The 15164-nt window shown below is 46.6% G+C and overlaps 1 protein-coding gene across 3 annotated transcripts in view; it reads left to right on the top strand.

Annotated features, from left to right (window-relative positions):
• The window catches only part of SAMD10 (sterile alpha motif domain containing 10), a 77065-nt gene that overhangs the window by 28262 nt on the left and 33639 nt on the right, over window positions 1-15164 (top strand). For all 3 annotated transcript variants that reach the window (XM_053250936.1, XM_053250938.1, XM_053250937.1), the window contains exon 2: window positions 12687-12874. In XM_053250936.1, coding sequence (XP_053106911.1) covers window positions 12687-12874 — 188 coding nt within the window. The remainder of the gene's footprint in view (window positions 1-12686; window positions 12875-15164) is intronic.

Genomic DNA, 15164 nt, shown 5'->3' with positions numbered 1-15164 from the left:
GATCTACAGCTAAAGGGAATTCACATAGCAGGTGATCAGAAAGGCCATGTCTGAAACCATAGAGCGACGCTGCCAGCCAGCATAGACAATACTGAATAAGATGAACCAAGAATCTGACTCGCTCTAAACCAGCTTATAAGTTACTAATTGGTAAACACAAGATCAGATACAGGGTTCTGGCTTTCGTTCCTCTATTGTTTGTTCATTTGGCATAAAGTGCTGTACAGTGGTAGCAAGGAGGTCAACGGAGCAGTGATCCAGATTTATTCAAGGGGGGCAGGGGGGGTACCTGCCCCAGCCAATTCCTGGCCTAAATCCAGTGCACTGGGGTGGTGAATCATTTGTCTGTATCTGGTGTGAGAGCTGGCAGTGGGACATGGGACAGGACTCCTCGCTGTAAATAGCATCTTGAGCACAGCCATCTCTGTCCTGTCTGTTTAATTGCTTTGGAGTGAATCAATATCGCCAGTGATGTTTGGGGCTTTGAACAATTGTCTGTCAAAAGAAAGGGAGGAAGTGGCGGCGGCGGGGAAATAAGTTGACATTTAAAACAGTATTTGGGTTGTTATCCAGATTGAAAAAGGCTGGGAATGGAAAGTCCCAGCTGATGCTGCAGTTTTTGTTCCATCTCCAGATCTCCTGGTGTGTTTAACACCACGATGTTAGAGGCTGTGCTGAGAATAACACTGAACAAAACTGAGCTTTTTTTTTTTTTAATTTCCCCTGCCTCACCAGCATTTTTTTAAATTAAAAGAATTTTCTTTTTATAAACAAAATCACAAAAGTAACCAATTCTTCCTCGCCTTACAGATTATGGATGTTCTTCGATGTGGTCTCTGTCTTTTGCACTAATGGGCTACGTGCCTGTGCCGAGACCTCGTTGGAATCTAACAAGCTCAGTTCTCCTGCTTTGGGTGGGAACCCGGCCCCCAGCTGCCTTATGCGGCTGCACCACTCCTCATCCCCTCAGTCTTTCTTCGTCTGTGCTTCGGTAAACATCGTGGAGTCTGCAGCTCGAGGACGAGTAGGATTTGGCTCTCCACTTGTTGTTTTCTCCCTGCTTCTCTTTTCTTCCTTTGTTTCTTTGCTTTATTCACATAGTTAGCAGTTTTTTCTTAGCGTTTTGGTTTTTATGGTCCTTTCTTTCTCCGGAGCTCCAATCCCAGCTGGGACAGAGCATGGTGGCCGGCCGGCCTTCGGCATTTATGCCGGGCACGACAAACTTCAAAAAGTGTGTTTGGTGTGGATTGAAGATCCCTTCCCCCAATACTCATACCGAGTGTCTCTTGAGTCTGGGGGAATCCCACATTGTCGAGACCTGTCTTCACTGTCAGAAGTTTACAAAGCAGGCTCGCAAAAATAGGGCTTCTCGCCTGCACGCAGCCCTGTGGGACTTGGCTCTCCGTTCATTGGAAGCCTTATCGTTGAAGTGATCCGTGAAAATGGCTTCATCGGTGACATCAGAACATTCTGTATCTGCTCCTGTAGAGGCTGAGAACCTGAACTCGGTACCGGTATCGACACCTCCTGCAGTTGTCTCCTCAACGACATCGATTGAGCCAGTGCACTCAGAAGATCCTCCAAAGCGCTTGGCAACCTTGATACCGAAATCATCCTTGATTCCTATGACTTCAGTACTTAAGAGGAAGAAGAAAAAGTCTAAGTTGCATTGTGATTTGTCGGCGGGTCAACATTTCCCTCCTATGCCCAGAAAGAAGGCAGCCCCGTTGGTTCCTGTGTCGGAGGCCCTTGTGGCCAAGAAACCTAAAGTAGATTCTGCATGTCCAGCACCAAAGTCTTCGGTCTGGGCTAGGCCTCGCTCCCTTGAAGAGGAGGACTCATTGAACCTGGTTGGGTTCCATTTTACAGTAATGGGCTCGGGTTTGATCGAGTAGAGTGTGCTCTGTGACATCGGATGAGCCTGGTTACGCCTCATCAGACAGGGAGGCATATTCCCCTAGGCGTCATTCACCCTCTCGGAGACGCCAGGAGCACATTTCTCTTGGGGACTGCAGTGATCGTTGGGACTTGGAAGAGCACTCATTGGATTACAAGCAAGAGCGGACCTGGGACCTTTGTGAGTCTGTCTACTCTGATTGGTACTGAGCGTCAGAACACCGGTCTCCTTTGGTAGCGGTTGAGCCATCCTATAATGCTTGGTGCCAGGACTCTGGATCGTATTTTATTTATTTATTTATTTATTGTTGCATTTATATACTGCCTTTCGTTAAAAGACAACCCCAAGGTGGTTTACAAAAGTTAAAACATACAATAAAAAGACAATATCAATATCAGGTAGACTATTGATTGGACTGTTCCAGCTTTGGGAGACATCGATATGGCTCTTGTTATATGGAGGCTACCTTGTGTGGGACACCTGGTACCATGAGACATGCAGCAAACCAGGGGTCATGGCCAGTCGGCACTGAGTGAGAGAGAAGGCAGGAAGTTTGACTCATTTGGCAGATGACTTTACTCAGCTTCAGCCCTCCACTTAAGTATCAGGCCTCTAACACACAGTATAATCACTTTTTGTGGGGAAAGGTGGGTCCGTTCTTGGATCTCCTGCCTCAGGGCAAGAGGGATCCTGCTAAGGCATTCTTCTGTGAGGCTATTCAAGTGGCCAAACAAGAACTGTACTCAGCCAGGCACTCAGAGTGCGCAGCCAAAGTGATGGCCACATCTGTGGCGCTTAGACAACATGCTTGGCTGTGTTCATCTGGCCTGAACTACGAGGTCTGTGCTAGGGTCGAGGATCTGCCCTTTGAGGGCTCTAGCCTGCTTGTGGAGCAGACAGATGATACACTCCAAAAAGTATAAAAGTTGAGGAGCATGGCGAATTCTATGTCATACTCGTCCTCAAACACTAAACTACAGAAATCTTCGCAGTGGTCTCCTTATCATCCACAAAAGACGCTCTCTCAACAGCATTCTCCAACCGGACATTCTTTTCTGGCCAGGTAAGCCAGGCTCCCAGCGTGGTAAGCCACCCTTCCAGAAGCAACGGCCAAGTACCTTTCAAAAGAAACGATGACTCGGGGTGCTTCCAGACTTGCCTGGCCCCATTTTCAGCAAGCTGGGACAGAGTGACTACAGAACACTGGGTCCTTATGATCATATGTTTGGGTTATGCCCTCGAGTTTGAGGGTACACCACCAGTATCCGGGGTTCTGACTACTCTGTGCAATACGGAATTGGTTCAGGAGGTCGCCGGGCTCCTATTAAAGGATGTGATAGAGAAGGTCACCAATCCAAACAGTCCCAGCTTCTACTCTTGGTACTTTATCATACCGAAACTGGACGGGGGTCAACACCCCATACTGGACCTCAGGGCCCTGAACAGGCATCTATTGTACAAAAATTTTCAGATGCTATCGGTACCAATCATTATGACCATGCAAGCTCAGACTGGCTCACCGGGCAGCAGGGCATTTTCCCGGTGCACCCTCACCTGGTGCGCCCTGCTGTGCTCGCTGGGCTCTCCTTGCGCCAGCTGCCCAGCTCCCCTTTCCCCCTCTCCCTGTCCAGAGAGCCCCACCTCCTCTCCTTCCGATTGGTCGTGAGAAGTAGGCTCAGACTGCCCTTAGGGCAACAGGGCATATTCCTGGTGTGCACTCCACCCCACCTGGTGTGCCCCACCCCACCCCTGCGCCCCAGCTCCCACCCTTAATTACCCATTATGCTTAAAACCTGGCCCCTCCCCACATACATTCCACCACCCTCTCAGTGCCCCCAGTCTGGCCCTGTGACCATCTTGGAGAAGGACATGTGGATGGTCTCTCTAGACTTAAAAGATGCATATTACCATGTCTCGATATGTCCTCAACATCGGCGCTTCCTGTGTTTTCAGATCGGGGGGATCCCCTATCAATTCAAAGCCTTGCCGTTTGGTCTCACGATGGCGCCAAGGGTTTTTGCGAAATTCCTGGCCCCGGTGGTGGCTTTCCTGCAGGAGAGAGAGTTGCAGGTGCTGCCGTACCTGGACGATTGGCTGGTCTTAGCGTGCACCAGACGGGTGGTGCTGGACGCCTTAGGGTTGGTCATAGATACCCTGCAGGGTTTGGGGGTCCAGATCAATTTCAACAAATCGCAGTTGGAACTGACCCGCAGGATACAGTTCATAGGGCTGATATTCAGCATGTTTCTAGAAAGGGTTTTCCTTCCTTAATGCCCACATATGTACTCTCAGGAGGCTGGCCATAGACTTCCTAGCAGGTGGCCCGTAGACCATGCGATCGGTACAGCACTTATTGGGCCACATGGCAGCTACTACTTACGTACTGCCCTAAACGTGACTTTGCATGCATATTGTTCAAAGATGGTTTCTGGACGTTTCGATCCCCCTCGGGATCCAGGCCATCCTCGCTGGGTATGAGCAATGGCAGAGTGGTGGACAGAGTTTCGACACCTGAGCATCAGTGCCCCCTTCCAGGCTCCTCGTTCTGATGGGTGATCCCGACGGACGCTTTGGAGCTCAGTTGTGGGGCTCACCTAGAAGGGTTTCGCCTGAGTGGTCATTGGTCCCCCAAGGAAAGGACCTATCATATCAATTATTTGGAGCTGTTAGCCATTTTCAACGCTCTCAAGGGCTTCTTGCCCATAATTGGAGGTCACTCAGTGATGATACAAACAGACAATGCAATGGCGAAAGCCTATGTCAATCATCAAGGTGGCACGTCTTCGAGAAGCCTTCTGTTCTTGTCTGTGGACCTTTGGCATTGGTGTGTGGCACATGCAGTGTTGGCCCAGTCCATGTTGGATAGTTTCCACAATTGAGCTTTGTTATCAGTTGGCTCGTAAACAGTTGCCTGCAACCATTAAGGTGCACTCAGTTAGGTCTGTGGCGGCCTCTGTGGCCTTTGATCGTGCAGTCCCGTTGGACACTACATGTCAAGGCAGCTACCTGGGCTTTGCCCCATTCATTTATCCATCATTATGCTCTTGATGCCAGGGCACGGAACAATGCTGTATTTGGCAGGAGGGTCCTACAATTGATTTTCAGTTGATATATTTGTTGCAATACATGATTCTGTCAGATTACATTTGTTTCTGTATTCCCTCCACCTTGGGTGCTAGATTGTGATGTGCCCATTAGTGTAAAAGACAGAGACCACGTTGAAGAACTGCAGGTTCTACATGCCCTCCCGTCGTCCTCGTGGGGTTCACTGATGCTGGACTCCCTGACTGAGGAGATGAGGAGTGGCGCAGCCGCATATAGCGGCTGGGGGCGAAGTTCCTGCCCCAAGCAGGAGAATTGAGCTTGTTAGATTCCGACGAGGTCTCTGAGCAGGCGCAGAGCCCATTTGTGTAAAAGGACAGGTGACCACTAGAAGAACCAACGTTACAGGTGAGTAACCTGTAGATATTCAATTGCAGCTTCTCTCTCTCCCTCTCTCTTTTATTTCACAAAATAAATAGGACATTTTTAAGTGGGGAGAGGGGGAACCAATAGCTGCATATGAGTTGCATGGCATGTGTGCAACCTTCTGGCAGCAGCTAGTTAATACAGAACTCAAGAACTGCGGTGGAATCTGAGAACCAAAGTAGATATGAGGGGCTGCCATGTTTGTGTCTTAATGTGCCCTCCTCGTTCATGTATAAAGTGAGGGGACCCTTTGTGTGCACATGAGAGAAGTTGAATCCTCTTCTCCTCTCCCTCCTTACCTCCCACACATTCTGTTACCTCTCTCGGCTTGACTCCAATATTGGAAGTGGTTCGGGTTAAGGAGAAAAGGCACCATGCAATGATCCGCCCACCCAGGGAAGGGGAGATGCTCATCTGCAGGGAAGGTAGGTTTAACCCACCTTTCCCGCAGCCCACCCGTGAGCCCTTCTCCCTGCTTGTGAGGAGAGGTTTGTAATCTCCCATTCAAATGCAAACCAGGGTGCACTCTGCTCAGCAAGGAGAACAATTCATGCTTGCTACCACAAGACTAGCAGGAACACCTCTTTACTACTACTACCACAACCACCATCACTACTACAAATATTCATGTACCACTTTTCAACAAAAGTTCTCAAAGTGCTTTAGAAAGAAAGAAAGAAAGAAAGAAAGAAAGAAAGAAAGAAAGAAAGAAAGAAATATTATAAACGAGCTGACCCAAGCTCAGAGCATCTGCGCCCCTAGTTCTCCCTTTCTCCTCCTCCATTTCAAGTTGTTGTTCAGCATCTTCCTATATTGCTGCTGCCTGATATAGGTGTCTCCCATAGTCTAGGAAACAGACCAGCAGGGATTCGAACCGGCAACCTCTGGCTTGCTAGGCAAGTAATTTCCCCGCTGCGCCATTAGAGGCATCCAGTTATGCCTTAGAGAATTATAGATATAGAAGCTGTAGACAAGCTGGTTCCCAGTCCCCAGAGGGCTCATAGTCTAAAAAGAAATACAGTGGAAACACCAGCAACAGCCACTGGAGGATCTCTCTGCTGGGGCTGGATAGGGCCAGTTTCTCTTCCCCTGCTAAATATAAACCGCCTTGGGATTGTTTTTAATGAAAGGCAGTATATAAATTTAACAATAAATAAATAAAAAATAAAGAGCATCTTCACTTTAAAAGCCACCTCTTTGCTCAGCTGCTGACACTTCTTGTAAGAGCCATGGGAGGAGAAGAGCAGGCGCTTCCCTGCACCTCTTCCAAAGCTTGCAGTGGTCAGGTCCGAAAGGAGGCTGGCTACTACTCGGCTCATGAGGCAATTTCACGTTTGGCACCGGGCACCGCAATACATTGGGCCGTCCCTGCTGATAGCCACAAAGACCATCAACTTTAGGCTGTCAGTTACTTTAGGGTTCCTTGTCAGGAATTCTTTAAAGAAAAGAGCCCAATTCAGACGTTGTGCTGTATGAGTGTATACAGATTCTCTGCACTCGTACATGTGTTTGTGTGAATGACTGTACCTGGGTTCATTTTAAAAGTGAAACTCGATACAGGCCTTTCAGATGCATGGTATAGGTAGGAAGGGCACTTCTGTACCTGGGTTCAGCATAACGTGTGAATGACTGTACTTGTCTATACTGTACACTCATTGTATGAGTGTTGAACATAACGTGTGAATGGGCCTAAAATCTTTAAGGGTGGGCAAGCTTTCCTGGAAGACCGCTTCTTCACCAGGATCTGTCTTCCTGTGTAGTGCACAGGGCGCACTCAATTCACTCAAGTTGTGTCTCAACAGCCCCATATCCATCCATTAGAGTCCCCCCCACAACCTACAGAGCCCTCTGCAGTGCACAGGGTCCCAGGACAGGCATGCTGGAGTTCTCTGGCAGACAAATCAATGCAATTATTCAAATAATAATCTGGAAATATTAAAACACAGTAAAGTAAAATCTCAAGTTTGCAAAAGGTTTTTAAAAAAACATTTAATATACAATACCAATATACTGTGTTAACATGAGAACTGGAAGTTGATATTGGACATAAATACTAGGTTCCAATAAAAGTCACAAATAGCCAAGAAGGGAAGAGAGGGGGAAATCATGCCACGGAGTGGGGGCGGGGGTGAGGTGGAGGAACATGCATTTCTGAGGCTGGATCTTGACTTGCAAACCACATTTGCTATCTGAATGCTGTGCTTTCTTATGATTTGTTGGGTTTAATGCAGAAAGGGTTTGTCTCAGGATAAGAATTCCGCAATAATTACCTCAAGCTCTGGATTGGCTAAATGAGAGACAAATTGTAAAATGCTTTGTACAGTGGTCCCTCGACTTACGAACTACTCGACATAAGTATTTTTCGAGTTACAAACGGCAGTTTTAGATCCGGTTTTAGATGCGGTTTTTTCGACTTACAAATTTTTAGATGGAGTTTCCTCGACTTACGAATTTTACATGCGGTTTCCTTGACTTGCCTGCCTGTTTACTGCCTGTTTATTCTTGAAAAGAAATGTTCCTGTGCAGTTTGCAAGCCTTACTGGGGGTCTGGGTCTTTTTTCTAGGCTCCGGAACGCATTAATCCGTTCCCAATGCATTCCTATGGGAAACCGCTTTTCGACTTACGAACTTTTCGACTTACAAATGTGCATTCGGAACGGATTAATTTCGTAAGTAGAGGGACCACTGTATATGGAAAAGTGCAATAGAAGTGGCTTATAATGACTTTGCCACATGCAGAGGGCGGACCCGGAGCACAGAGGGAAACCACCAGGCTAATACTAAAGGTAAAGTGTGCCATCGAGTCGGTGTCGACTCCTGGCACCCACAGAGCCCTGTGGTTGTCTTTGGTAAAATATAGGAGGGGTTTCCCATTGCCTCCTCCCACGCAGTGTGAGATGATGCATTTCAGCATCTTCCTATATCGCTGCTGCCCGATATTGGTGTTTCCCATAGTCTGGGAAACATAGTACCAGCGGGGATTCAAACTGGCAACCTCTTGCTCTCTAGGCAAGTTATTTCCCCACTGTGCCATTCATTATTAGCCTTCAGGAGAGCCCTCAAAACCTGTCTCTTTGGCCTGGCCTTCCAGGGTTTTAAAATTGTAAATGTTTTTAATCTGCTGTAACCTGGTTTTCCAGGGTTTTTAAACTGTTGAATGTTTTAATTGCTAATTCTTTTACAGTGTTTTATAGTCTCTGTTTTTAACTGTTAATTGATTTTAATTGTTTTGTTTTAATGTAAACCGCCCTGAGCCATTTTTGGAAGGGCTGTATAGAAATTGAATAAATAAAAAAAATAAAGATTAAAAAATATTGTGTGGCTAGTGTAAATATTCAGGCTAGGTTGTAGGAGACCCTTCACCCTGGCAACCAACTACTGCACTTGATTGCCCATCCTATCCCTTTCAGCCACTTCTTGTAAGCATTCCCTGCCCCATTGCCTGTTTATACTCCTCTCCAATAAAGCTTTTAATTGCTAGGACATAAAGTTTAATTGCATTGCATCTAAATTGCTAGGGGCGAATTGGCAGGCCAGTTGAGTGAAAAGCAGAGAGAGGTTCTCTTTGGTAGGGCTGGGTTGACCACAGTGGAAAGGTTCTGTGCCCTGCCCACAAAGACTTATATGATACAAGACTGTGGGCATGGTTACCTGGAAATAAGTGCCTTGAACCTCCATGGAATTTACTCCAGAGTAAATTGAGGATCAAGCTGTGCATTACCCTGATTCTCTTGGTATTGTTTGTTTTGTTGCTTAGCATAGCATTAAGAATGGGTTATGTACTGTACCTGGTTTGATTGGTGTTGTGGTTAAAGTGTCAGACTGGGGGAGACCCAGGTTCAAATCCCCACACAGCCATGAAAGCTCACTGGCTGGCTCTGGGCCAGTCACTCCCTCTCAGCCTAACCTACTTTACAGGGTTGTTGTGAGGATAAAAATGAGGGGATGGGGTTTGAACCTTGTACATTGCTCTGTAATTCCAGTTCCTTGGAAGAAGGGAAGAGTAGGATAAAATTGTAATAAATCTATAAATATTAAGGGTGTTATTAGAGGATGATTCAGAGTTGGCATTTTGTTTATCATAGGCACATAGGAAGCTGCCTTAGACTGTGTCAGGCCATTGGCCCATCTAGCTCAGTACGGCCTACACTACTTTATCTCACAGGAAATCTCCACATCGTCCCTCATTAATAGACTGGTATAAACCTATTTGGAACACTGTGTTACTTGCAGAATTAATATGTTTTAGAAGATCAGAAATGAATGAAAAAGCAGGCACATTTGTGCAGCTGTTTTTGTTTGTTTGTTTGTTTTAATCTATTGCTTTTTGGAAATCAAAGTTTTGTGATGTTCTTCCTTACTCTTTGTTATAAGTGGATTGTATTTTGTCCGCAATGGGGATAAAAATACTGGCCTGCCTTGCAGGACTGTTGTAAAAATAAGGCTTTTATCCACATTCCACCTCCCTTCATTCCTTGTTGGGGTTCACCGTGGGGTGTGGGATAGATTTCCTGCCCTCCTAGGTTGTGATGGCACCAGCCCTGGCACTAGCCAAGGAGCACAAAAGAGTCACACTCCATTGTGCCCTCCGTTGTGAGGGGGCCATGACAGTGCCATTCCCCTGGCCAAAAGAATCATTCTGTTGCCTCACAAAGGTGGATGCTTCAGAGATGGGCAGTGGGCCCTCTGAGGACTTGGATGCCCTTGGCAGCTGACTGAAAGGCCTGGGCACTTTCCAGATTAGACCCTGCAACGGGGTCACGGCGTATCTCTGACGTGTGCTTCCAAACTTCCTGCATTGTGACACTGCAATCTCTATGCGGACAGCAGGGTGCCGTTCACATTTCCAATGCCCTATTTCAAATCTAATCGCTGCAATATAGTGCTATGACGTCGTATATCCGGCGTAAAGAAGTTGCTGGTTTTTTGGGTTGTTGGTTTTCGTGAGATTGCTCCCCTGCTGGGCACTTTGCTATTTATGTTTTGAATGCGGTTTGCCTGAATGGAAGCATTTGGCCGCTGTTGAGTGGCTAATCTGGAAAGTGCCCTGGTAAAGCATGCTGAGCAAGTGTATGAGGAACACTGTAGCCTCATTCATATGTTTAAAACCATGCTGCTGCAACAATGTAACCTGAGCCTTTTGGAAGGGTGGTATAAAAATTTAATAATACATAAATTAAATAAATAAAAATGTACAGTGGAATGGATGGGTAAGAAGTCCCGCCCTCGGCCTGCCCTTCAGCCTCACTCCCCGCTGCTCATGCTTACAGTGGGGTTTGTCTGAATAGGGAAGCTCCCTAAGAATGATGGCTGGCGCTTCCGTGACTGCGAGGCTGGATCGATTCCGTGATTGCGAGGCTGGCTGTACCAGATGAATACAGCCTGCAGCAGCACACCTGCAGTTTCTAAATGACTGGATGGGGCTCTTGAGTACTCTAAAAGCACAATATTACACTAATAGATCTTGAGGTGAAGTGTGGGTGGAACTAACTCAATAAAGTAGGATACATTCCAGCAGTCCCTGTTTCCTAGCGAAAACCCCTATTTTCTGGTACTTGTTTCTGATAGAGAAATGTCCCTCCTTTTGCCTTTTGAGGAGAAGTAAGACTACAGAGATCAGCTGGACTTCTTGCAGCGTAAGAGGGCATAAGATTGCAGGCAGGATCTCATATCCTGGGGATGAAAAAGAGGCAAGGCAACAGTCAAAAAATATGGCGGCTGCTGGGAAGGGCTTCAAGCCATTGCCCCCACCAAGAGAAGCCTTCCCCAAATCTTTGTGACTGTGAGGGGTTGTGGGAAAGGCAGCAGTGGAGGAGAAGCCATTGCATTGGTAGTAAAAAAATAAATGGCAGCCATCATCAGACCAAATGAGTGGTCTGGGATTCTGCTTCCCCCACTGCTGATGTAAGCCCCCTCTAGGGGGCTTCAATGCAAGTGTGAAGGGATGAGACTCAAACCTCTTTTTGTTGTTGCACTGATATTCCAAAAACTCTTCTTTTTGTAAATAGAATCGTATGTGTAACTTTGCACCTGCTAACTGGGTAAAGAGGCACCTTTTACCGTGGTAATTCTCTTTATTTAGCAGGGGGAGAGTAACTGGCCCTATCTACCCCCAGCACAGGACTTCCAGTGACTGTTGCTGGTGTCTGTCTTATGTTTCTTTTTAGAATGTGAGCCCTTTGGAGACAGGGATCCATCTGATTTGCTTGTTATTTCTCTGTGTAAACCGCCCTGAGCCATTTTTGGAAGGGTGGTATAAAAATCAAATTATTAACAACAACAACTTGCCTTGCAAAGAAAACTGGAAGGGTCAGGAGTTCATGCCTGCTGTACTGTACATTTAGTTTCACTTGGAGAATATCAGTTTGACAGTTTGGTTTTGGAGAGAAGGGAAGTTTTGAAAAATAGAGAGAACTTTGAGTTACACTGATTGGGTTGCTTAAACTGTTGGAGCAAAAATTGTGTATATATAAAAAGGTTGTTCAATGAGTTGGTGGGTTGAAGTTGGAGTCTGAGTGAGACAAGAGTTGGAGTTCGAAGTCAGAGTCCAAAGAAGAAGTCAGAAAGAATTGCCTTCAATTCTGAAGAAGCCAGAATTCAGTTTAAGAACAGAGTCCAAGAATTACATGTTGGAGAGCTGGAATAGAGTTGTATTCAGTCAGGTAATCAGAAGAAGAGTTTGTGTGTTGGTCCTGGAGAACAAGGCAGTTCATTTTGGAATTTGGAGAGAGACCACAGAGCTGTTTAATCACTGGCAGAGTAGTGTAATCTCTGGAGAGCTGAAATCACTGAGAACTGGGGGGGAAACAAGATCTGAGGCTTAACTAAAGAAAAGCCAGAGTTGCTAAAGGTGATCATCAAGGACTCTAAGAGGCTGTTCTCACAACCTGCCAAAACCAGGCTGAGGGAGCCCAGCCCAGTTTCGGCGGGCCATGTGCTGCAACAGGAGCCATGCAGTTCCCAGCAGCAAGCCACCTTAAATGCAACCCCCAAATGAGGTTAGCAGAATACGTACTCTGCTAACCCCATTTTCCAGATCATGTGTCACCATGGCGCAGCTCCGCACTGCAGCAACTCATGAGTAGGCCCCCAACTGGGAGGCTACAACAAGCCTCCCAGCATCAGGGGGTTTCCCATCATGAATTCATGCTGAATTTCATGGAATTTGATTGCTGCCTCATTTTTATGTTCTGTGCTTTGATTAATGGTAGCTTTAAAATATGTTTTATTATTTATTTTTATTGCCACCCTAATAGTTTTACTGGAAGGTATCCTGGAACATGTTAAGATAAATGAATAAAAATCTTTTCCCTCCCTACAGCTGCCGCTGCTGCTCATTTTAACTTCTGCCAGAACCTTCTAGAACACACTGTGTCAGCTGAAAACCTCAACTACCGCCTGCAGAGGAATTCGGGCAGCAGCTTGACCTGGCATGATGGGAGAAGTCAGAGGTCGGCGGGAGGAAAGACCGTTAAACTCCTTCAGCAGCCAGGAACTGAAGGCTCCCAGGTAGGAAGGTGGGAAGATGGGGCACATAAGACTCACCACTGGGCTTGCTCTGAAAGGGGAAAACCAAGGCCTTATTGATTCTCATGGCTTACTCCACAAAGTGAAATTGGTTGCATAATGTTCTGTCCATTGGGTAATTCTCACTGGGCCAGTTCGGACAATACTGTCCCTGATCACGCGATTAAGAAGCAGCAGCGGCGGCTCATCCTAATGAGCCGGAGGATGGGAGCACCAAATGAGGCACGGCAGCCTCTGATTCCCAGGCAGCCCAGTTGCTCCTCTTCCTCCTATCCCTCCCTGCATTAACAAAAGCTGTGTTGCCTGCCTACTGGCCATTCATCAGGTAGAGCTGGGCAGGCTTAGCTCATGCTAGCCAGCCTGCAAGCAGGGAGGCTCTCATTAATGTGGGGATGGGGTGCTATGAGAGAAACCGGGGCAGTTGGGCTGCCAGGAACCAGAAGCAGCTGTGCCTCGTTTGGTGCCGTTAGGAACATCAGAAGAGCCCTGCTGGATCAGGCCCAAGGAAGCCTATCTAGTTCAGCATCCTGTTTCACACAGTGGCCCACCAGATTCCTCTGGGAAGCCCACCGGCAAGAGGTGAGGGCATGCCCTGTCTCCTGCTGTAGCTCCCCTGCAACTGGTATTTAGAAGTATCCTGCCTCTGAAGCTGGAAGGGGCCTATAGCCACCAGACTAGTAGCCATCGATAGCTCTGTCCTCCATGAATTTGTCTAAGCCCCTTTTAAAGCCATCCAAGCTGGTGGCCATCTCCACATCCCATGGCAAAGAATTCTGTAGATATTATGCATTGTGTGTGGAAAGTACTTCCTCTTGTTGGTCCTAAAATTTCATGGGATAACCCCTGGTTCTAGTGTTGGGAGAGAGGAAGACAAATTTACCTCTGTCCACTCTCTCCATTCCATGCACAATTTTACACACCTCAATCAGGTCTCCCCTTAGTCATCTCTTTTCCCAAGTAAAGAGCCCCAGATACTGTAGCCTAGCCTCATAAGGAAGGTGCTCCAGGCCCCTAATCGTATTGGTGGGCCTCTTCTGCACCTTTTCCAGTTCTACAATATCCTTCTTAAGATATGGTGACCAAAACTGTACACAGTACTCCAGATGTAGCCACACCATAAATTTGTATGAGGGCATTATAATATTAGCCGTTTTATTTTCAGTCCCCTTCCTATTGACCCTAGCATGGAATTGGCCTTTTTCACAGCTGCCACACACTGAGTCGACACTTTCAATGAGCTCTCCACCACAAACCGCAGATCTCTTCCCTGGTCAATCACTGACAGCGCAGACCCAATCAGTACATATGTGAAGTTGGGATTTTTTGCCCGAATATGCATCAGTTTACATTTACTTACATTGAACCACATTTTGTTGTCCATTCCCCCAATTTGGAGGGGTTGGAATGTCCTCCCCAGACGTTCTGCTGCCTTCCTGTCACATCTGTTTATCACGGGGGGCAACTCTTCATCCAAATGGCCCTTCCACACGTGCTCCAGATTCATGTATATAAGGAATTAATTCCATGGGTGTACATGGTGTCATCCGTAGCAGACATGTTCTTCCTTACAAAAACAAAAAACCCACAGAATCCCCTTGCCCACAGCAAGGAAGCTCAGGGGAGGATTATATACAGGTGAAACTTGGAAAATTAGAATATTGTGCAAAAGTCCATTAATTTCAGTAATGCAAATTAAAAGGTGAAACTGATATATGAGACAGACGCATTACATGCAAAGCGAGATAAGTCAAGCCTTAATTGGTTATAATTGTGATGATCATGGCGTACAGCTCATGAAAACCCCAAATCCACAATCTCAGAAAATTAGAATATTACATGGAACCAAGAAGACAAGGATTGAAGAAAAGAACAATATCGGACATCTGAAAAGTATAAGCATGCATATGTATTCAGTACTTGGTTTGGGCCCCTTTTGCAGCAATTACTGCCTCAATGCGGCGTGGCATGGATGCTATCAGCCTGTGGTACTGATGAGGTGTTATGGAAGACCAGGATGCTTCATTAGCGGCCTTCAGATCTTCTGCATTGCTTGGTCTCATGTCTCTCATCCTTCTCTTGGCAATGCCCCATAGATTCTCTATGGGGTCAGGTCAGGCGAGTTTGCTGGCCAATCAAGCACAGTATACTGTATACTTTTCAGAGGTCCGATATTGTTCTTTTCTTCAATCCTTGTCTTCTTGGTTCCATGTAATATTCTAATTTTCTGAGATTGTGGATTTGGGGGTTTTCATGAGCTGTACGCCATGATCAT

The sequence above is a fragment of the Hemicordylus capensis genome, chromosome 4 (assembly GCF_027244095.1).
Source record: "Hemicordylus capensis ecotype Gifberg chromosome 4, rHemCap1.1.pri, whole genome shotgun sequence".
In the NCBI taxonomy this organism is placed as follows: Eukaryota; Metazoa; Chordata; class Lepidosauria; order Squamata; family Cordylidae; genus Hemicordylus; species Hemicordylus capensis.
This window is presented reverse-complemented; position numbering and strand designations above follow the sequence as displayed.